This window comes from Oncorhynchus kisutch, linkage group LG2 (genome assembly GCF_002021735.2).
Source record: "Oncorhynchus kisutch isolate 150728-3 linkage group LG2, Okis_V2, whole genome shotgun sequence".
Lineage (NCBI taxonomy): Eukaryota > Metazoa > Chordata > Actinopteri > Salmoniformes > Salmonidae > Oncorhynchus > Oncorhynchus kisutch.
The window spans coordinates 3,549,459-3,571,143 of NC_034175.2; the positions used below are offsets into that span (position 1 = coordinate 3,549,459).

Sequence of the window (21,685 nt, forward strand, 5' to 3'; positions counted from 1 at the left end):
ATGTTTTTGGGGGGAATTCAGTTCATTTGCATGGCAAAGAGGGACTTTGCAATTAATTGCAGTTCATCTGATCACTCTTCATAACATTCTGGAGTATATGCAAATTGCCATCATGCAAACTTTGTGGAAATTAATGTGTCATTCTCAACTTTTGGCCACGACTGTACACACACAGTCATCCCCGTACCTCTCTATGACCTGTGTTGTCTACCTGTATTGTGTTGAATTATGTTGGTGTTGACCTTGACTGGTTGTGTAGATGGGGTGAAGGGCAGTGGGAAAACGATGTCTCTCTGTCATGCTGTCCACTACTGCTCCAAACAGGGATGGCTAGTACTACACATACCAGATGGTGAGTAACACACACACACACACACCCCGACATGGCATACACACAGACACACAAAATAATGATGATGATGATGATGATGATAATAATGATTGTGATAATAATCTCCTCCATAGCCCACCTTTGGGTGAAGAACTGTAAGGAGCTGTTGCCCTCCTCCTACCACGCCTCCCGCTTTGACCAGCCAATACAGGCCTCCAACTGGCTACGCAACTTCAGAACCACCAATGAACACTTCCTCTCCAAGGTAGCCCCTCCTCCTCAGATAGATAGTGGGCGCCAGGTACAGTGCCTGTCAAAAGTTTGGACACACGGTGTGCAGAGCTGTCAAGGCTTTGCACGTCGTACAAACCCAAAAAGCTGTAATCACTTTTTGGGTTACTATATGATTCCATATGTTATTACATAGTTTTGATGTCTTCACTATTATTCTACAATGTGGAAAATAGTAAAAGAAAGAAAGGAAGAAAGAAACCCTGGAATGAGTAGGTGTGTCCGAACTTTTGACTGGCACTGTATGTGTTGCCTGTAGGAACAAATCTAGGATCAGTTTACCATCCCCTAATCCTAACATTAGAAGTAAGATACAGTGCCTTCAGAAACTATTCACACACCTAGACTTTTTCCACATTTTGTTGTTACAAAGCCGGATTTAAAATGATTTAATTGTTGTTTTTTGTCAACGATCTACACAAGTTCTCAAAGTGGAAGAAACATTTTATTTTGTTTAATTCATGGGGGGGAAAAAAAGTGATTTTGATTTGAGTTAATACATGTCAGTCTTTCTGGGTAAGTCTCAGAGCTTTGCATACCTGGATTGTACACTATTTGCCTATTCTTTAAAAATGTTTAACTAGGCCACTCAGGAACATTCAATGTCATCTTGGTAAGCAATTCCAGTGTATATTTGGCTTTGTTTGCTTCCCAGTGTCGGTTTCTTTTTATCCTAAAAAAACTCCAGAGGCCTTGCCGATGACAAGTATACCCATAACATGATGCAGCCCCCACCATTCTTGAAAATATGACATGATACTCAGTGATGTGTTTGTTGTGTTGGATTTACCCCAAACATAACACTTTGTATTCAGGACAAAAAGTTAAATTCATACCACATTTTTTTCAGTATTACTTTAGTGCCTTATTGCAAACAGGATGGCTTCCTTCTTTTCACTCTATCAATTATGTTAGTATTGTGAAATAACTACTATGTTGATCCATCCTCTTTTATCTCCTATCACAGCCTTTAAACTCAAACTTGATTTAAATCACGATTCGCCTCATGGTGAAATCCCTGAGCGGATCCTGCCTCTCTGGAAACTACGTTAGGATTGCCGCCTGTATCGTTGTGGGTTTAATTTGACACTTTGGATGGTGCATCAATAATAGCTCCACCATACTCAAAGGGATATTCAATGTCTGTTTTATTTGTATATTTACTCAACTACCAATAGGTGCCCTTTGTGAACCATAGGAAAAGCTCCCTGGCCTTTGGTTGAATCTGTGCTTGAAATTCATTGTTTGACTTACTGATAATTGTGTGTGTGGGGTACAGAGATGTCATTTTAAATACTATTGCACACAGTTGTTAAGCATATTTTTACTCCTTGAGGCATCCTGTATTTGTGACTGTCTCCCCTTGTTGTTTTAGATCAAGTTGAGGCAGCGGTACGTGTGGACTAAGAGAGAAAGCACTGAGGAGGGACGGCCACTAGGGGAGCTGGTGGACATGGTGAGTCCAGTGTCAACGTGCCCTTTATTAAGACGTTAGCATCCTTCAGTTTGGCCGAACTTGGCTAGGCGAACCGAACGAGTGTGCTCGCATGCTCCCTTAAAAGACCTTCACTTGAAAAATGTTAATAGTGCTGTTTGTCCATTTTTAAGATGCCGTAGTCAGAATTAATCTAAAATAACTTAATCTGTTATGACGTTTTTGCCAAGGAGATCTTAGTCATGCAATTTTACATTTAACTAAGATGTATTGTGCAGTATTTTTCAATTAAAAAATGTGCATGAAAACAAGTAATCTCTTGTTGAATGACAACAAAGACTTTATTGCAGAATCCCTACGAAGGGGTGTAGAGTTCAGCTACCGACTTCGGCTTGCCTCCAGAAAAAAATGAACACACATCAATGTAGTCATAATATATGCACAAACTGTTCCGAACTGGTTTGGCTGGGAATCATGTGGACGCCTTGCGTCTGGGCTCCAGTTCTGAAACATAATTGGTTCAGTGCACTTCTCTTAAGAATCTCATACCACGTATCATTGTTAAGCTGTGTTTTTCACCCCAGGGAGTGTCTCGTGTGAAGAGCAGCAGTGATGTGGTGGGGGCAGTTCTAAAGGAGCTGAGGCTACAGGCTGGGGGGACAGAGGGGGGCTTCAGGCTGGCTGTGGCTGTTGATGGAGTCAACGGCCTCTGGGGAAGGACCACGCTTAAGAAGGAAGACAAGAGCCCTGTACTAATACATTCATTCACCTCACTGTGGATCTATAAAAAAAAGTTGATTTCTATTGCTTCCATTTTTGTCTTTGTAATTTCTGTGTAAAGATTGCTTACTTGACTGACCTTTATCTCCCCTGTCACTTTTCCCTTCTCTCTACTTTTTCTGTGTCTCTCCTCTCTGCCAGGTGGCTCCAGAGGAGTTGACATTGGTTCATAACTTGAGGAAGATGATCAACAATGACTGGGTGAGAACTGCATGGTGGTTATCCTCTGTCTAATAGACATTAGAAAATTACATGATTGTGATTTACACCTCTGTCCCTCTCTCTCCTCAGTGTGGAGGGGCGGTCATCGCGACTCTGTCTCAGACAGGATCTCTCTACGCTCCAAGCTCTGCCTACCTGCCCCAGGAACTGCTGGGAGAGGTCAGGAGTCATGATTACATCCTGGTTAATGTTATATGTCCAGTCCAAAAACTACCTCTAACCCTTGGTGTCTATTGATCTGGGCTAACAAGGGAATGATCTAGATGTTTTTGGACAAGACCCTTCTGATGTGTTTATATGCATCAGTGAAATAGAAACAGAAGTTCACCTATTAAAAACATCTATCCTCATCCTCTGTGTTGTTCCTACAGGAGGGCTTTGACAGCATGGACCCGTTTATCCCAGTACCAGTCTCCCTCTACAGTGAGAAGGAGTTTGAGAGCTGTTACCTCTACTACCTGGACCGCCACTGGCTACAACATCCACACAGTAAGAGATGTTCACTTTCACCACTGTTTGTGATGGTTTAGATTATGACATGTTGAACTGATTGAGAGATTTCTCTCCATAAGGTCAGACAGAGGAAGGGAAGAAAGAACTGATCTTCCTCAGCAACAGAAACCCTTCTGTACTGGAGAGACTGTGTGCCTTCCTGTAACATCACACATGGGCCCACACACCAATAGAGATAGGACTCATATCTGTGACAGCATGGGCAGCGCCATTGAGGCTACAACCCATAGGAATCCCTACGGGATTCTTTGACCACTTTAAAATGGTGGAAGCCCTCGATGGTGCTGCCCATGCGACATCAAGGCCACTAGCATTCTCTATGGGACAAACGCCAATACAGACTCATACATGGATTATAACATTGCAGTTGTGTATGTGTCCCTCCATAAATTATTCTGTTGTGATGCATGATAGTGTCTTTCATAATAAAAATATACATGAAAAACAGTCAGATCTCATGTTCTCTTTTATGAGCCAATAAAGCTATTATCTTCATGAAAAGTTAGTGATGTTTGTCTTTTGAATATAGAGAGTATCTGACACAATGCACTTAATTACAACAAACTACTACTTTAAGTCAATACATTTTTATTTGACCAAATCAAATGGTCAAAAAGCCTCAAGGCTTTTGAATACAGTTTAGTGGTAGATGTAGACAGGTATGGTAAAGTGAAGATGTTACTCTGCCTCATTACTAGTGTCCTCACGAGAGCACCAGACCACATTTCTGGGACTGTAGGGCACCTTCGTCAGTGAGGGTGAGGTGGCCTCTTTGTGCATTGTTGGGCCGGTCGATGTTACGATGTCCAGATCATCTCTTGGTCTCTGTAGAGCTCCAGGGTACCTTCGTCAGTGAGGGTGAGGTGGCCTCTTTGTGCATTGTTGGGCCGGTCGATGTTACGATGTCCAGATCATCTCTTGGTCTCTGTAGAGCTCCAGGGTACCTTCGTCAGTGAGGGTGAGGTGGCCTCTGTGCATTGTTGGGCCGGTCGATGTTACGATGTCCAGATCATCTCTTGGTCTCTGTAGAGCTCCAGGGTACCTTCGTCAGTGAGGGTGAGGTGGCCTCTTTGTGTATTGTTGTAACGGCCGGTGTTACTTGCCCAAATGGGATGGTCCTGTGTGGTGTAGATGACCAGGTTGCCATCCTGTTGGAGGATGAGCCTCTGAGCATCTTTGTTCAGTGTTTGATGCCCAGACAACACGACCCCATCCGTAGAGCACAAAGTTGCCATCGGTCTGCAAAGAGAAAATTAATTTGCATATAAAACATGTTAGATAAAGATTACCTCTGTTGTACTGCTGTACATTGCTTTCATCCACTTCTAAATGATTACTTAAATTTAGGGTGAAAAATATTTCCCAAATTATTTTTCTATATTCGCGGCAAGTGTTCGTCAGCTAAATCAAAATATTAGGGGTGTGCATTTATTCCATTCGATACGTATCTAGATACTTGGTCTGCGATATGATACAGGAATTACGTTGTCATTTGAAACAATTCGATGCGGTTTGATTAGAGAATGGTTTGATTCGATGTAAATCGATGCACTAAGATTTATTTCCCATTCTAAATTAAAATCTGCAATTCGTAACATATCAATCGGAATGTATAATGGACATCCACAAATGAATACACACATTAGGAAACGTAACATATCAGTGGTGACCCGTCATTCAGATCAGGTGGGGCAGAGCCTGTTTAGCATGTTATTTTGCCATTAATACGTGTCACATATCAGTTTGCAAACAATGTAAAAAATAACATAAAAAAAAAAAATGTGAATAAATCCGCATACAAACATGGTCTCTTTTTTTGCTTTCTTGAGTAAGGCAGCTTCAAAATGCAGGTGTTTCAGCATAGCTCATTGCTTTCTGTGGTGGTGGGACAGCCATTGGAAAATACAGAGCTTAGGGGTTGGTAATGTATTCTAGTTGTGCAGTGATTGGCTCAATGTTCTGTCACTCATTGGGACACCGCAAAATATACATCGAGACCTCAAATTCAAGTCCCATGGGTGCTGCCAAAGTTACATTAGAAGTGCCCATCCAAGAAGGCGTAAGGTCGTTGGCCACAGAAATTGTTAAATCACGTTATATCTACCGTAGATTTGATTTGACTGATCATGTCAACATCATACTTTCAAAATTTTAGCTAGCAAGCTAGACAAGCAGTCATCTTCATGAATCACGGTGACAGTCTGCTGGCAAATCCTTTTCAATCCTTGTCATATGAAGAGAAATTATAGATAAAATGTATTTCTGCTCATCGACCATAAACATTACACAACAAGTTGGAAATTGCAAATTCAACAATGAGTGGTTTGGAAGGAATCAGTAGTTAACTGCAAGCATTGCAAAGCAATCATTAGCCTCCTATTCAGTGGAGAGGGTGTGTGGTCCAAGTCTGGGTTTAAGGGTCTCTATTCCAAGCTTAAAAGGATAAACATTAAACACCATGGGCCAGAAAAGTTTGAATATATTGGCCATGCTGTCAATCCAGCATGCCTTCTGCCACATTCAAAACTGGAAACTTGGAAATTGTTACGGAGTCTAGTGGATAGGTAATCGACTAGCCGGACTGTTCCCCGGACTCCAGTTGTAGGGATTTGTACAATGCACAAACAAGGCTATTGAACCTGACATTGGTGTCTGTCTTTATTCCTTTATCTAACATATACTGAAACATGGTATCTGAAGTGGCTCGGAAAACACACGTTTGTTATTTCTGTAGCTAAGTACAGTATAGGCGCAGTTACGTTCCATATGCGAACACACGCCGTTTCCTACTGCTAGTCATGTTAGCAATTGGATATGTGTGGTAAATTGTATGACAAGCTACAGTTTATTCAGAGTGAAGATATCTAGAACAGCGTAATTACGGCTCTCCCGCTGGTTCGTATGGAAGCGCAGACGAAGAAGAGGCCGTTACAATCAGTACACCACTATTATATAGAAAAGAAAGTAGGTTGATTCTGGAAGATCGGATCTTTGGATTGGTTCAGCTGGGGTGTAGTCTGTAGTCTTCCGCCATTGGCTCAGTAGTCTGTCCGTCATCGTAGAATCCTCTTCGGGCATTCAACGTTCAGAGACAACGGAGATCATGTGTGTGTGCGCTGGTTTTGGCCATTAGTGTAATGCGGGAGCTATCCTGTAGGGGACCCCACAGGCTCAGCTCTGAGTTGTAGCCCCCCCTTAACAATAGTTTGGTCACCTACATAAGAATTAGCATTTCTCTACAGTCACAACACGGATCAACTCGTTGTTAGCTGGCAATCTAGCATCACTACCTAATGTTACCTCGATGGCTGAAGGCAAAGATATCTCCTATTCCATTGCTATGTCAGCGAACATTCCGCCACCAAATCCCATGGTTCTCACGGGGGACTGGAATACTAATTGGGACAACTTCAGGGATGAATTCGAGGACTATGCGCTGGCGACCGGCCTACATGAGAAACCCAACGAGGTACAAGCTGCAACTCTGAGGAGTTTAATGGGCAGCGAATGCAGGCATATCTACCGGCACAATCTCACCCTCACAGCACGACAACAGTGTGATGCAAAGGCTATATTGGATTGCATTGGAGAATTACTTCAAACCCACCAGGAACGTCATTTATGAGCGGTTCGTTTTCGGAAGCTGTAAACAGGAAGAGAGTGAGTCAGTACACATCTTTGTAACACGTTTGAGAGAAAGATCCGCTACTTGTGAATACTGGGGATTGAAAGATGAATTGATTCGTGGCAAAATAGTGCTGGGAATTGCAAATGAGGATACGCGCCGGCGTCTGAGAGAGAGAGACTTAACATTAACTGCCATCGAAATGTGCCGCACTGCTGAAGTCACTGACATGAGAATGAGAGCAATGGAAATCGAAACCCCACGCTCCGACGTTGATACTGTTCACGCTGTTGCTAGGCAGACATTCAGACTAAACCAATCGAGGCAGAGCAATTCACCACGAACGGTGAACACAGAGAGCCCCGTAGCATGTAAATACTGTGGGAATAGACACACGCGTGGCAAAGAGGACTGCCCTGCCTACGGAAAACAATGCAGAGCTTGTGGAACTAATAATCATTTTGCAAAAGTGTGTCTCAAAAGCAAAAGAAGGGTGAGTGAGGGCAAGATTCACTGTTGATGATGTCACTCAATGTTTAGAGCTGAAAAGTGACATTTACATGCATGAATCCATTGGGGCTGTACACTCGAGGGAAGAAATGGTTTGTGACACTATGATTACACAACAAGCAACAACAATGTCAACTGGATTTTGGTGCTACATGCAACGTAATGAGCTACAAAGACAAAATCAATCTGGCACCTGACACATCTATTGCCCAGCGATACTAGACTAAAGCTCTACTCAGGAGAGCTAATGAGCTCTATGGGCACCTTTGAGACCGAATGTGTTATTCGGGGACGCAAACACAAGCTGGAGTTTGAGATTGTAAAAACCAGTCAACATCCTCTCCTCTCAGGCTCTACATGCGAACGCCTGGGACTGATGTAGTTCACTGTACCAAATGACCTGCACATTGTGGATCATGTCCAGCATGGACCCCTGTCCAAAGAACAACTACTTAGCAGATATGACGATGTATTCAACATGCCTGTTGAATATGTGCCTGGGGAGGTACACTTTGAAGTGGATGAGAGCATCACTCCAGTCCAATGTGCCCATTGCAATGAAAGTGGCTGTGAAGGCCCAGCTTGACAAGTATGAGGCCGATGGCCACATGACATCTGTGACTGAACCAACTGACTGGATCAGCAATATGGTCATAGTGAAAAAAAACAGAGAAGCTGAGGGTCTGCAGCGACCCAAAGCACCTGAACCAAGCACTGAAACGATCCCACTACATCATGCCGACACTAGAGGATGTCCTCTATAAGCTTCCCAAGGCCAGGATTTTCACCTTGGTGGATGCCCGAGATGCATTCCTTCAATGCAAGCTGGATGAAGAAAGCAGCCTCATGACTACCTTCTGGACCCCCTGGGGTCGGAAACGCTGGCTCAAGCTCCCGTTTGGTGTCTCAGTGGCGCCTGAGATATACCAACGTATGCAGCACGAGTTACTGGCTGGGCTCAAGGGCACTGAACCCATCGCCGATGATGTCCTGATCATAGGCTGTGGTGACACAGACGAAGAAGCAGTACGCGACCACGATGTGAAGCTCCTGGCACTGATGGAGCACTGCCGATCAGTTAAGCTTCGCCTTGGCCTGAAGAAGCTGCAGTTCAAGGTGAAAGACGTCCACTTCCATGGCCACATTCTCTCGGCAAAAGGTCTGGAGCCGGACCCAGACAAGGTCAGAGCGATCCTCGACATGCCAAACCCATCTGATGCAAAAGGAGTACAGCGTCTCATCGGCTTTGCAAACTATCTTGCAAAGTTCATGCCACACCTATCAGCAGTCTGTGAGCCTCTGCGCCGGTTGCTGGACAAAGACACACCATGGCACTGGCTACCCAAGCACGAGTCCGCAGTGCAGGAGATGAAATCTCTGGCTTCATCCATGCCAGTGTTGCGCTACTACGACGTCATGAAGCCTGTCACAATCCAGAGCGACTCCAGCCAAAGGGGACTTGGATGCTGCCTTATGCAGGAAGGCCAGCCCGTTGCGTTTGCCTCGAGAGCAAACGTCCAGAGATGCTTACCCGCATATACTCCAGTCACGTTGGAGGTGATGCATGCTACCGCCAGGCTCGTGAAACATTATACTGGCCAAACATGCAAGCAGAAATTAAAGACTTTGTCAGCAACTGTACCACATGCAACGTGTACGCTCATGAACAGCAAAAGGAAACCATGATGTCACACGAACTGCCCACAAGGGCCTGGCAAATCGTCAGCATGGACTTATTCAGCCACAGACAAAAGGACTTTCTTCTCATCGTTGTTCACTACTCTGACTTTTGTGAAATTTAACTGCTCCCTGACTTGTCTGCAGAGACAGTCATAAAGCGATGCAAGGCGCAGTTTGCAAGGCAAGGTCAGCCTGACAAGGTAATCACGGACAATGGCCCACAATTCACTGCACAGTTCAAGCGTTTCGCCTCAGAATGGGAGTTTGACCACCTCTCCAAGACACCCAAAAGCAAATGGCAAGGCAGAATCAGCTGTCAAGATTGCAAAAAACCTGTTAAGCAGGGCCTTGCGCGACAGCAACGACCCATGGAAAGCGATCTTACAGTGGAGGAACACACCCATCGAAAACATGGACAGCAGCCCAGCACAACGCCTTCTGTCCAGACATCTGAAGACTACCATCCCCGTAGCTAACAAGCTACTTGAGCCCTGCGTCATGGTTGGCATCACGGATAAACTGCGTCACAGAAAGCAGCTCGCTAAGTGCTTCTACGACCGGACTGCTCGAGACCTACCAGAGCTGGAGGTGGGTAAAACGATAAGGATGAAACCGCTGCCGGGAGACCACACAGGACTTGAGGCTGGGCACATGCCTGCAGAGAGTTGCACCACGTTCTTACCTGGTGGATGTTGGTGGCTCCCTCTATCGTCGCAATCGGGTGGATCTGCGCATAGCAGAGCAGACAAACCAGAACACGCCATACACTCACCTAGATGAGCTGGATCACAGTCCAGGCCTAAGGGTAAGGGGTGCAGAATTGAGACATGGGCCAACTGAAGGTGAGGCTTCTACCCCACCAAGTTCTCCAGCTCGTGCCCCTAATCTTACCCCTGTCAGAGCCAATACTTACTCACGGGTGGGTTGGCTGTGCAAGCCACCGGACAGGCTTACTCTGTAAGCAAGGGACTGTTAACTTGCCCTCGTTAATTAAAATCTATATTTTTTCTTAAATAATTCAATTGAAATTAAAAAAAGGAAGATGACAACTGAAGTAAAAAAGAAAATGTAATGCTTTTTCTATTGTTATGACCTGACTGTTAAGAATTTAATGTTATGCCTTTATGTTTGCACTTTCTATTGAAAAGGATGATGTTACGGAGTCTAGTGGTAGGGATTTGTACAATGCACAAACAAGGCTATTGAACCTGACATTGGTGTCTGTCTTTTTTCCTTTATCTAACATATCATACTGAAACAGAAATCTCAGCCTTTAATGAGTTCAAGACAACAGGGAACTCTGGAAAAAACAAGCTCAGACTGGGAAAATAAATGTTTGAACGGTCATTCAACTCGGAATTCAAAGTTGTGAACGCGGGCCTCTTTCTAGAGCTCCGACCTGAAGATCACTGACGTCATGATTCAACCTTGTTTTTTCCCCCCCGAGTTCCCAATTGTCTTGAAAGCACCATAAATCCAGGAAATGCCAGACGGATGAAAAATTTGCCCACAAGGACCGCCGCGCCACCTTCCTGTTCAAGTGAGCACGGCACAACAAGGGGAGTCCAAAAATGTCTTGTTTGCAACTGCATAAATTATGTAATATGACAGGGATATATGTATAATGTAACTAAGAAAGTACTACGTGTATTTTGTGTAGTAAGCTGTTAGTAGCCCATGTGCCTCACCCTAATAATTTGGTCCCTTCCCCCCCTACTGTTCTGACTTGGTGGTGCCCATGTAGTCTATTTTAGAGTAATGTAATCCTTGAATATTGTAAGAGCTTTCATTGTCTGCTTATATGCCCCCTTTATCCTAGGGTACTGACTTGGTGTACAGGGAGAATGCTGTAAGAACGGCCCCTGTTCTGAATTCTGTCGCTGTACATTTCAAAAGTGCTGAACAAATAGCTATATTGACTGCGTCCGCTCATTAATGTTGTACTCGAAATTACAGATTGCCTCTTATCTGCTCGTTGTCCCCTTATGCCATAGTTTGTACAACTCAATTATCAGTAGAAACCACATTTGTTTAAGCAAGTCAGCCATATCAGCTATGTTTTTTTAACCTCTTGATTCCGGTTTGGCTACCAAATAAAAAATATAAAAAAATGAACTCCATAATATCGACTGAAACACGGTAAACGTTGTTTAGAATCAATCCTCAACGTGTTTTTCACATATCTCTTGGATGATATATCGTTCGTAGAAGTGTGCGTTCTCCTCTGAATCTCAATGGAAAATGCCTCCAGTTGAAGATTACGCACCAATTTAGACAAAGGACACCGGGCGGACCCCTGGCAAATGTAGTCTCTTATGGCCAATCTTCCAATGATATGCCTACAAATACGTCACAATGCTGCAGACACCTTGGAGAAACGATAGAAAGGGCAGGCTCATTCCCAGCGCATGCACAGCCATATAAGGAGACAATGGAAAACAGAGTCTCAAATTCTGCCCATTTCCTGGTTGAAGTTTCAACTCCAGCATGAGTTCTGTGGCACTCACAGATAATATCTTTGCAGTTTTGGAAACGTTAGTGTTTTCTTTCCAAAGCTGCCAATTATATGCATAGTCGAGCATCTTTTCGTGACAAAAAAAATTGCGCTTAAAACGGGCACGTTTTTTTATCCATAAATTAAAAGAGCGCCCCCTATATCCAAGAAGTTAAAGGGCAGTAAATGAGGATGAATTAACCATTTCGCTGCCAGACAAGGCTCCACTGATAGCCAGGTGTAGCAGTGATAATGATTTAAGCAATTGTGCTGAAAAAAAAGCTCCGCTGCTGGGACAGCTTTATGTAGGCCCTAACAGTTTGTGGGCACCGTTTGTCACCATTATAGTGCAATTCGTGTATTGCTTAGTGCTGTATTGGCGTTGCTGTCATGCATCTAAAACATTTTTTTTTTTGTTCACCCACCAAGATTTACATGCTAAAATCGCCACTGCATATCCATACTAAATGCAGTGTCTTGGATTTACTTACAGAATAATACGAAATGCTCGGAGACCACATTGAGTGGTGTGGTAGATGCCTAGTCTCTATTATTGCTCAGCTCAGGTGCCTATATAGACATACATAATTTACACGCACGCACACACACAGAACCCAGGTCCTGCGTGTCCCCAGGCACTCATTTGTTGACTTCGAAAAAGCCTTGGTTTCATGCATGTTATCAGAAGTCGCCTCCCTACATTTGTTTTACTCACTGCTTTAGCACACTCCACCAACCCTGATGTCCTTGCCGTGTCTGAATTCTGAGATTTCCATACCAAACTACAACATTTTCCATCAAGATAGAACTGCCAAAGGGGGAGGAGTTGCAATCTACTGCAGAGATAGACCTGGAAAGTATGACAGAACTTTGCAAGCTACGCCCAAACAGTTTGAGCTTCTAATTCTAAAAATGAATCCCTCCAGAATTAAGTCTCTCACTGTTGCCGCCTTGTTATAGAACCCCCTCAGCTCCCAGCTGTGCCCTGGACACCATATTTGAATTGATTGTCCCTCATCTTCAGAGTTCGTTCTGTTAGGTGACCTAAACTGGGATATGCTTAACATCCCAGCAGTCCTAGAATCTAAGCTAGATGCCCTCAATCTCACAAATTATCAAAAAGTCTAATCGACCTGGCCGGGGTATCCTGGAAGGATATTGATCTCATCCCGTCAGTAGAGGATGCCTGGATATATTTTTTAAATGCCTTCCTAACCATCTTAAATAAGCATGCCCCATTCAAGAAATTTAGAACCAGGAACAGATATAGCCCTTGATTCTCCCCAGACCTGACTGCCCTTAACCAACACAAAAACATCCTATGGCGTTCTGCATTAGCATCGAACAGCCCCCGTGATATGCAGCTGTTCAGGGAAGCTAGAAAGCATTATACACAGGCAGTTAGAAAAGCCAAGGCTAGCTTTTTCAAGCAGAAATTTGCTTCCTGCAACACTAACTCAAAAAAGTTCTGGGACACTAAAGTCCATGGAGAATAAGAACACCTCCTCCCAGCTGCCCACTGCACTGAAGATAGGAAACACTGTCACCACTGATAAATCCACCATAATTGAGAATTTCAATAAGCATTTTTCTACGGCTGGCCATGCTTTCCACCTGGCTACTCCTACCCCGGTCAACAGCACTGCACCCCCCCACAGCAACTCGCCCAAACCATCCCCATTTCTCCTTCTCCCAAATCCATTCAGCTGATGTTCTTAAAGAGCTGCAAAATCTGGACCCCTACAAATCAGCCGGGCTAGACAATCTGGACCCTTTCTAAAATTATCTGGCAACATTTTTGCCATCCTTATTACTAGCCTGTTCAACCTCTCTTTCGTGTCGTCTGAGATTCCCAAAGATTGGAAAGCAGCTGCGGTCATCCCCCTCTTCAAAGGGGGGGGACACTCTTGACCCAAACTGCTACAGACCTATATCTATCCTACCATGCCTTTCTAAGGTCTTCGAAAGCCAAGTCAACAAACAATTACCGACCATTTCGAATCTCACCATACCTTCTCTGCTATGCAATCTGGTTTCAGACCTGGTCATGGGTGCACCTCAGTCACGCTCAAGGTCCTAAACGATATCTTAACCGCCATCGATAAGAAACATTACTGTGCAGCCGTATTCATTGATCTGGCCAAGGCTTTCGACTCTGTCAATCACCACATCCTCATCGGCAGACTCGACAGCCTTGGTTTCTCAAATGATTGCCTCGCCTGGTTCACCAACTACTTCTCTGATAGAGTTCAGTGTGTCAAATCGGAGGGTCTGCTGTCCAGACCTCTGGCAGTCTCTATGGGGGTGCCACAGGGTTCAATTCTTGGACTGACTCTCTTCTCTGTATATATCAACGATGTCGCTCTTGCTGCGGGGGATTCCCTGATCCACCTCTACGCAGACGACACCATTCTGTATACATCTGGCCCTTCTTTGGACACTTAACTAACCTCCAAACGAGCTTCAATGCCATACAACACTCATTCCGTGGCCTCCAACTGCTCTTAAACGCTAGTAAAACAAAATGCATGCTTTTCAAACGTTCGCTGCCCGCACCCACCCGCACGACTAGCATCACTACTCTGGACGGTTCTGACTTAGGAATTTGTAGTTGTCCACATTCTAGGTGTCTGGCTAGACTGTAAACTCTCCTTCCAGACTTATATCAAACATCTCCAATCTAAAATGAAATCTAGAATCAGCTTTATATTTCGCAACAAAGCCGCCTTCACTCAAGCCGCCAAACTTACCCTCGTAAAACTGACTATCCAATACTCTACTCAGCAAACTGGATGAAGTCGATCACAGTGCCATCCGTTTTGTTACCAAGGCCCCATATACCACCCTCTACTGCAACCTGTATTCTCTAGTCGGCTGGGCCTCGCTACATATTCGTCACCAGACCCACTGGCTCCAGGTCATCTATAAGTCTATGCTAGGTAAAGCTCCACCTTCTCAGCTCACTGGTCACGACAACACCCACCCGTAGCACGCGCTCCAGCAGGTATATCTCACTGGTCATCCCGAAAGCCAACACCTACTTTGGCCACTTTTCCTTCCAGTTCTCTGCTGCCAGTGACTGGAATGAATTGCAAAAATAAATAAATATTTAAAAAATTAATTCGCTGAAGCTGGAGACTTATTTCCCTCACTAACTTTAAACATCAGCTAACCTGTCGCTGCAGCTGTACATAGTCCATCTGTAAATAGCCCACCCAATCTACCTACCTCATCCCCATATTGTTTTTATTTACTTTTCTGCTCTTTTGCACACCATCATCTGCTCATCTATCACTCGTGTTAATCTGTTAAATTGTAATTACTTCGCTCCTATGGCCTATTTATTGCCTTAACTCCTCACGCCATTTGCATACACGGTATATAGACTTTTTTTTCTATTGTGTTATTGACTCTATGCTTGTTTATTCCATGTGTAACTCTTTATCTTGGCAAGGTCGCAGTTGTAAATGAGATCGTTCTAAACTAGCCTACCTGGTTAAATGAAGGTGAAATAAAAAATCAAATAAAATCTAGCTCATGATCTACATCAGCAGCAGATATGAATTTAGAATGGGAAATTAATGTGTTCATGCAACAGTGCATAGAATCGGATCGAACTGAATCTCAATTCGTTCTCTAATCAAACCATATCGTTTCCTACTGAAACAGAATTTGTGTCTCATATACACTGATTGTTTAAAGAAAAACTACCAAAACTATTTCTGATCGTGAACCTGGACAATAAAAATGAAATATATTTTAAGTCCATTCAGCAGGTAATTCGATGATAAAGCTATCTATTCCTGGTGCTTTTTCTCCACGTGAATGTTTTAAAAGCATATTTTTCGTCTGCTGATAATTGCTTCAGGGTTGTTGAGTCTAAGGCTATAGGATTCGTCCACCTGTTTAATTCGGATTTATATCAATTTTCATAAAGCTTTTAAAATTGTCATTAATTGCGTTGTTTCTAATTAACATGAATGTGTATATTTTACAATTATAACTGGTTTAGCGTGTATTCGTTTTGTTAGATATTTACCAGGGTTATTTTCCATTAAGTAATATGCTTTATTTGAGTTTAACCTGTAGTTGTTGGCTCTCTTCAAAAGTAAAAGATCCTATTCCTGCGTAAATTCAGAAAATGTTATTTTCTTCTTTATCTTGTAAAGATTTGTTATGGGCTTTCTAAGATTTATTTATCTTGCATTTTAATTTCTAAATCAGATGTAACTTTTTGCAGAGTATGAGATTATCATTCCCCTAATGTTTAAAAAAATGGTATTTAACTAGGCAAGTCAGAACACATTCTTATTTACAATGACGGCCTAGGAACAGTTGGTTAACTGCCTTGTTTGGGGGCAGAACGACAGATTCTTTCCTTGTCAGCTCAGGGATTCAATCTAGCAACCTTTCGGTTACTGGCCCAACGCTTTAACCACTGGGCTACTTGCCGCCCCAATGTACACCTTAAAGGCATACCAAATTATATCAGCGGTTGGCTTTTCTCTGTCTACATTTGTAATGGTAAAGATTTTAATTTACGTATTTAATACATTTCGGATCCAGAAGATGCTCGCTGATGATTCTCCTACTACAGTTGCTGTGTAGGAGGAAAAATAAAATGTGTATTTTTCTGTTGGTGTAATTAATCAGAATGATCATTATCATTTTTTTTATCCAGTAAATTGTTGAATGCATTTTTGGAGAGAAAGAAATGTAGTCAATTCTTGAATAGCTTTTCTTACTTCGAGAAAAAACAGATGCGTCGATCTTTAGTTTCTTGGCAATTTCTCACATGGATTAGCCTTCATTTCTCAGAATAATAATAGACTGACGAGTTTCAGAAGAAAGTTCTTTGTTGCTGGTCATTTTGAGCCTGTAATCGAACCTATTTCTGATCAATTTGATGTTGTTATTTTAATGGACAAGAAATGTACTTATCTTTAAAAAACAATGACATTTCTATGTGGCCCCAAACTTTTGAAAGGTAGTGTGTGTATATATATATATATATAAGAGAATACAAATAATGTTTCAAGATTAAGGTTCAGCTGAAGGCACCCAGAGTTAAATCCTCTCACTTTGCCAGTAACTTTTTCTGCTACCATTAATGTCAAGCCGTCTACACGTACAGTTTGATGCATACGTTTGATAAATCCAACATATGCAACATAATTTCCAATTGAACGCTGCGTTTGCCTCGCAGCATTGCGTTGCAGAGCCAGTTGCAGTGAGTTGTGTGGTGCATATGTTGGATTTATCGAACGCATCAAACTGTGTGCTAGATGGCTTGACGTTAATGGTAGCAGAAGGTGAATGTTGAACTTTTGTTGTACACATATGCATTAAACATTTTTTAAATATATAAAGTTTGACTACATAATTTATTACACAGCATTGATTTAATGACACTGTCTGTCTGATCACAGCTTGAATCGTTACATCCCTACAAAAACAATTCTAAGGTCAAAATAAGTTGCAGACCAGATATCTAATGTTAATATAATTGAAATGTAAGTGTTTCACTAACTATTGTACCTGAAAGATAGCTTTAAATTGTCCATTGTTGGAGAGGAGGTAGTCCCCTTTCAGCAGAATCCTCTCGGTGCTCATGTAGTTCTTACTCATGATTCTGAAAGAGAGAATTTATATTGTTTATTTGCTGCAGTTTATTATAGTAAAACACCCACACAAACAGGAAGGAGCAAAACACATTTAGACAAAAGGAAGAAAGAGAGAAAATGTGCCTAAACTAGCTCTTTTATAATGAGAATGGATAATTCCAGTTCTAAATGACAAATGTTGAAAAAACAACTAAATAATACACAAAAGTAATAGAAATGCATCTCATTAAGACCTCATTTAACTGGCTATTCCCTGTACATAAATGAAAAAACACACGTTAAAATAGGAGTTACCTCAAATTCTTAAATGAACTTACAAGTATTTAGGAGCAGTCGATTGAAGAGGTGAATTGCAGTTGTGCGGTGATGAAGCAGCTCTGGCCTTATATCCCTGCTCAGGTGAAGGGGGTGGAGTAATAAGGATGAGGAAATGGGTGGTGTCCACTGTACATTAAATTTGACCAAATGCGACTGAAATGTACATGATAGTTACAATGACCAGTGGTGGGAAAAGTACCCAAATGTCATTTGAGTAAAAGGAAAGAAACCTTAATAAAAAATGACTAACGTAAAAGTCACCCAGTAAAATTCTATTTGAGTAAAAAAACAAATACATATATATATATATATATATTTGGTTTTAAATATACTTAAGTATCAAAAGTCAATGTAATTACTAAAATATACTTAAGTATCAAAAGTAAAAGTTGAATAATTTCAAATTCCTTATATTAAGCAGACCACACTGCACCATTTTCTATTTTTTTTAATATATATATATTTACAGATAGCCAGGGGCACGCTCAAACACTAAGACATAATTTACAAACAAAGCAAGGGTTTAGTGAGTCCGCTAGATCAGAGGCAGTAGAAATGACCAGGATGATTGTTACGGAGTGTAATTGATAGGTAATCGACTAGACGGACTGTTTCCTGGACTCCGTGTGTTGGGATTTGTACAATGCTTGAACAAGGCTATTGAACTTGACATTGGTGTCTGTCTTCATTCCTTTATCCAACATATCATATCATGGTATCAGAAGTGTCTTGAAAACCACACGTTTGTTATTTCTGTAGCTAAGTACAGTATTGGCGCGGTTACGTTCCATATGCGAACACACGCCGTTTCCTACTACTAGTCACAACACGGATCAACTCGTTGTTAGCTGGCAATCTAGCATCACTACCTAATGTTACCTCGATGGCTGAAGGCAAAGATATCTCCTATTCCATCGCTATGGCAGCGAACATTCCGCCACCAAATCCCATGGTTCTCACAGGGGTCTCGAATACTAATTGGTACAACTTCAGGGATGAATTCGAGGACTATGCGCTGGCAACCGGTCTACATTTATTTGACCTTTATTTAACCAGGCAAGTCAGTTAAGAACAAATTCTTATTTTCAATGACGTCCTAGGAACAGTGGGTTAACTGCCTGTTCAGGGGCAGAACGACAGATTTGTACCTTGTCAGCTCGGGGGTTTGAACTTGCAAGCTTCCGGTTACTAGTCCAACGCCCAACGAGGTCCAAGCGGCAACTCTGAGGAGTTTAATGGGCAGCGAATGCAGGCATTTCTACCGGCACAAACTCACCCTCACAGCACGACAACAGTGTGATGCAAAGGCTATATTGGATTGCATTGGAGAATTACTTCAAACCCACCAGGAACGTCATTTACGATTGGTTCGTTTTCGAAAAGCTGCAAACAGGATGAGTCAGTACACATCTTTGTAACACGTTTGAGAGAAAGATCCGCTACTTGTGAATACTGGGGATTGAAAGATGAATTGATTCGTGACAAAATAGTGCTGGGAATTGCAAATGAGGATACGCGCCGGCGTCTACTAAGAGAGAGACGCATTGCTTGCTCTTTAGGGTTTTAGGCTGGGTTTCTGTACAGCACTTTGATATATCAGCTGATGTAAGAAGGGCTATATGAACACATTTGATTTGGTGTCAATACTGTGAAAATACACACGCACGAGGCAAAGAGCACTGCCCTGCCCTGCCTACATTAGTAACTGCCTTTGAAATGTGCTGCACTGCCGAAGTCAGTGACATGAGAATGAGAGCAATGGAAATCGAGACCCCATGCACCGACGTTGATACTGTTCATGCTGTTGCCAGGCAGACATTCTGACAAAACAAATCAAGGCAGAGTAATTCACCATGAACGGTGAAGACAGAGACCCCATAGCATGTATTTTTTATTTATTTTTTTCACCTTTATTTAACCAGGTAGGCAAGTTGAGAACAAGTTCTCATTTACAATTGCGACCTGGCCAAGATAAAGCATAGCAGTTCGACACATACAACGACACAGAGTTACACATGGAGTAAAACAAACATACAGTCAATAATACTATGCTATGGTGACCAGCGAGCTGAGATAAGGGGGGACTTTACCTAGCAGGGTCTTGTAGATGACATGGAGCCAGTGGGTTTGGCGACGAGTATGAAGCGAGGGCCAGCCAACGAGAGCGTACAGGTCGCAATGGTGGGTAGTATATGGGGCTTTGGTGACAAAACGGATTGCATTGTGATAGACTGCATCCAATTTGTTGAGTAGGGTATTGGAGGCTATTTTGTAAATGACATCGCCAAAGTTGAGGATTGGTAGGATGGTCAGTTTTACAAGGGTATGTTTGGCAGCATGAGTGAAGGATGCTTTGTTGCGAAATAGGAAGCCAATTCTAGATTTAACTTTGGATTGGAGATGTTTGATATGGGTCTAGAAGGAGAGTTTACAGTCTAACCAGACACCTAAGTATTTGTAGTTGTCCACGTATTCTAAGTCAGAGCCGTCCAGAGTAGTGATGTTGGACAGGCGGGTAGGTGCAGGTAGCGATCGGTTGAAGAGCATGCATTTAGTTTTAATTGTATTTAAGAGCAATTGGAGGCCACGGAAGTAGAGTTGTATGGCATTGAAGCTTGCCTGGAGGGTTGTTAACACAGTGTCCAAAGAAGGGCCAGAAGTATACAGAATGGTGTCGTCTGCGTAGAGGTGGATCAGAGACTCACCAGCAGCAAGAGTGACCTCATTGATGTATACAGAGAAGAGAGTCGGTCCAAGAATTGAACCCTGTGGCACCCCCATAGAGACTGCCAGAGGTCCGGACAGCAGACCCTCCGATTTGACACACTGAACTCTATCAGAGAAGTAGTTGGTGAACCAGGCGAGGCAATCATTTGAGAAACCAAGGCTGTCGAGTCTGCCGATGAGGATGTGGTGATTGACAGAGTCGAAAGCCTTGGCCAGATCAATGAATACGGCTGCACAGTAATGTTTCTTATCGATGGCGGTTAAGATATCGTTTAGGACCTTGAGCGTGGCTGAGGTGCACCCATGACCAGCTCTGAAACCAGATTGCATAGCAGAGAAGGTATGGTGAGATTCGAAATGGTCGGTAATCTGTTTGTTGACTTGGCTTTCGAAGACCTTAGAAAGGCATGGTAGGATAGATATAGGTCTGTAGCAGTTTGGGTCAAGAGTGGGATTTGAAGAGGGGGATGACCGCAGCTGCTTTCCAATCTTTGGGAATCTCAGACGACACGAAAGAGAGGTTGAACAGGCTAGTAATAGGGGTGGCAACAATTTCGGCAGATAATTTTAGAAAGAAAGGGTCCAGATTTGGGTAACTGAGTTGGCGCCTCCCCTTGGGTTGTGCCATGGTGGAGATCTTTGTGGGCTATACTCGGCCTTGTCTCAGGATGGTAAGTTGGTGGTTGAAGATATCCCTCTAGTGGTGTGGGGGCTGTGCTTTGGCAAAGTGGGTGGGGTTATATCCTGCCTGTTTGGCCTTGTCCGTAGGTATCATCGGATGGGGCCACAGTGTCTCCTGACCCCTCCTGTCTCAGCCTCCAGTATTTATGCTGCAGTAGTTTATGTGTTGGGGGGCTAGTGTCAGTCTGTTATATCTGGAGTATTTCTCCTGTCTTATCCGGTGTCCTGTGTGAATTTAAGTATGCTCTTTCTAATTCTTTATTTCTTTCTCTTTCTCTCGGAGGACCTGAGCCCTAGGACCATGCCTCAGGACTACCTGGCATGATGAGTCCTTGCTGTCCCCAGTCCACCTGGCCGTGCTGCTGCTCCAGTTTAAACTGTTCTGCCTTCTTATTATTCGAACATGCTGATCATTTATGAACATTTGAACACTTCTCCTGTCCTATTCGGTGTC

General features: G+C 43.0%; 2 protein-coding genes across 2 annotated transcripts; one reads left to right on the top strand and one right to left on the bottom strand.

The window, feature by feature from the left end:
* Positions 1-213: 213 nt before the first annotated feature.
* On the top strand, positions 214-4,019 carry LOC116376531 (28S ribosomal protein S29, mitochondrial-like). The gene is made up of 8 exons (XM_031837615.1): positions 214-352; positions 466-596; positions 1,998-2,078; positions 2,642-2,806; positions 2,979-3,038; positions 3,129-3,218; positions 3,431-3,548; positions 3,632-4,019. The coding sequence occupies exons 1-8, from the start codon at positions 229-231 to the stop codon at positions 3,715-3,717; spliced, it is 855 nt and encodes a 284-aa protein (XP_031693475.1). The 5' UTR covers positions 214-228; the 3' UTR covers positions 3,718-4,019.
* Positions 4,020-4,078: 59 nt separating this feature from the next.
* On the bottom strand, positions 4,079-18,868 carry LOC109878095 (mannose-specific lectin-like). The gene is given in 5 exon segments (XM_031837621.1): positions 4,079-4,754; positions 4,756-4,811; positions 17,420-17,513; positions 17,800-17,896; positions 18,703-18,868. Coding segments are annotated over 3 exon segments (333 nt in total). The 5' UTR covers positions 17,510-17,513; positions 17,800-17,896; positions 18,703-18,868; the 3' UTR covers positions 4,079-4,567.
* Positions 18,869-21,685: the final 2,817 nt, after the last annotated feature.

Bases quoted from the DNA above. Each gene is read 5' to 3' on its own strand.
- LOC116376531 (XM_031837615.1), top strand. From the start codon at position 229: ATGTTGGTGTTGACCTTGACTGGTTGTGTAGATGGGGTGAAGGGCAGT. The intron at 597-1,997 runs GTAGCCCCTCCT...TTGTTGTTTTAG, and splicing joins ATGAACACTTCCTCTCCAAG to ATCAAGTTGAGGCAGCGGTA. The intron at 3,039-3,128 runs GTGAGAACTGCA...CTCTCTCCTCAG, and splicing joins AGATGATCAACAATGACTGG to TGTGGAGGGGCGGTCATCGC.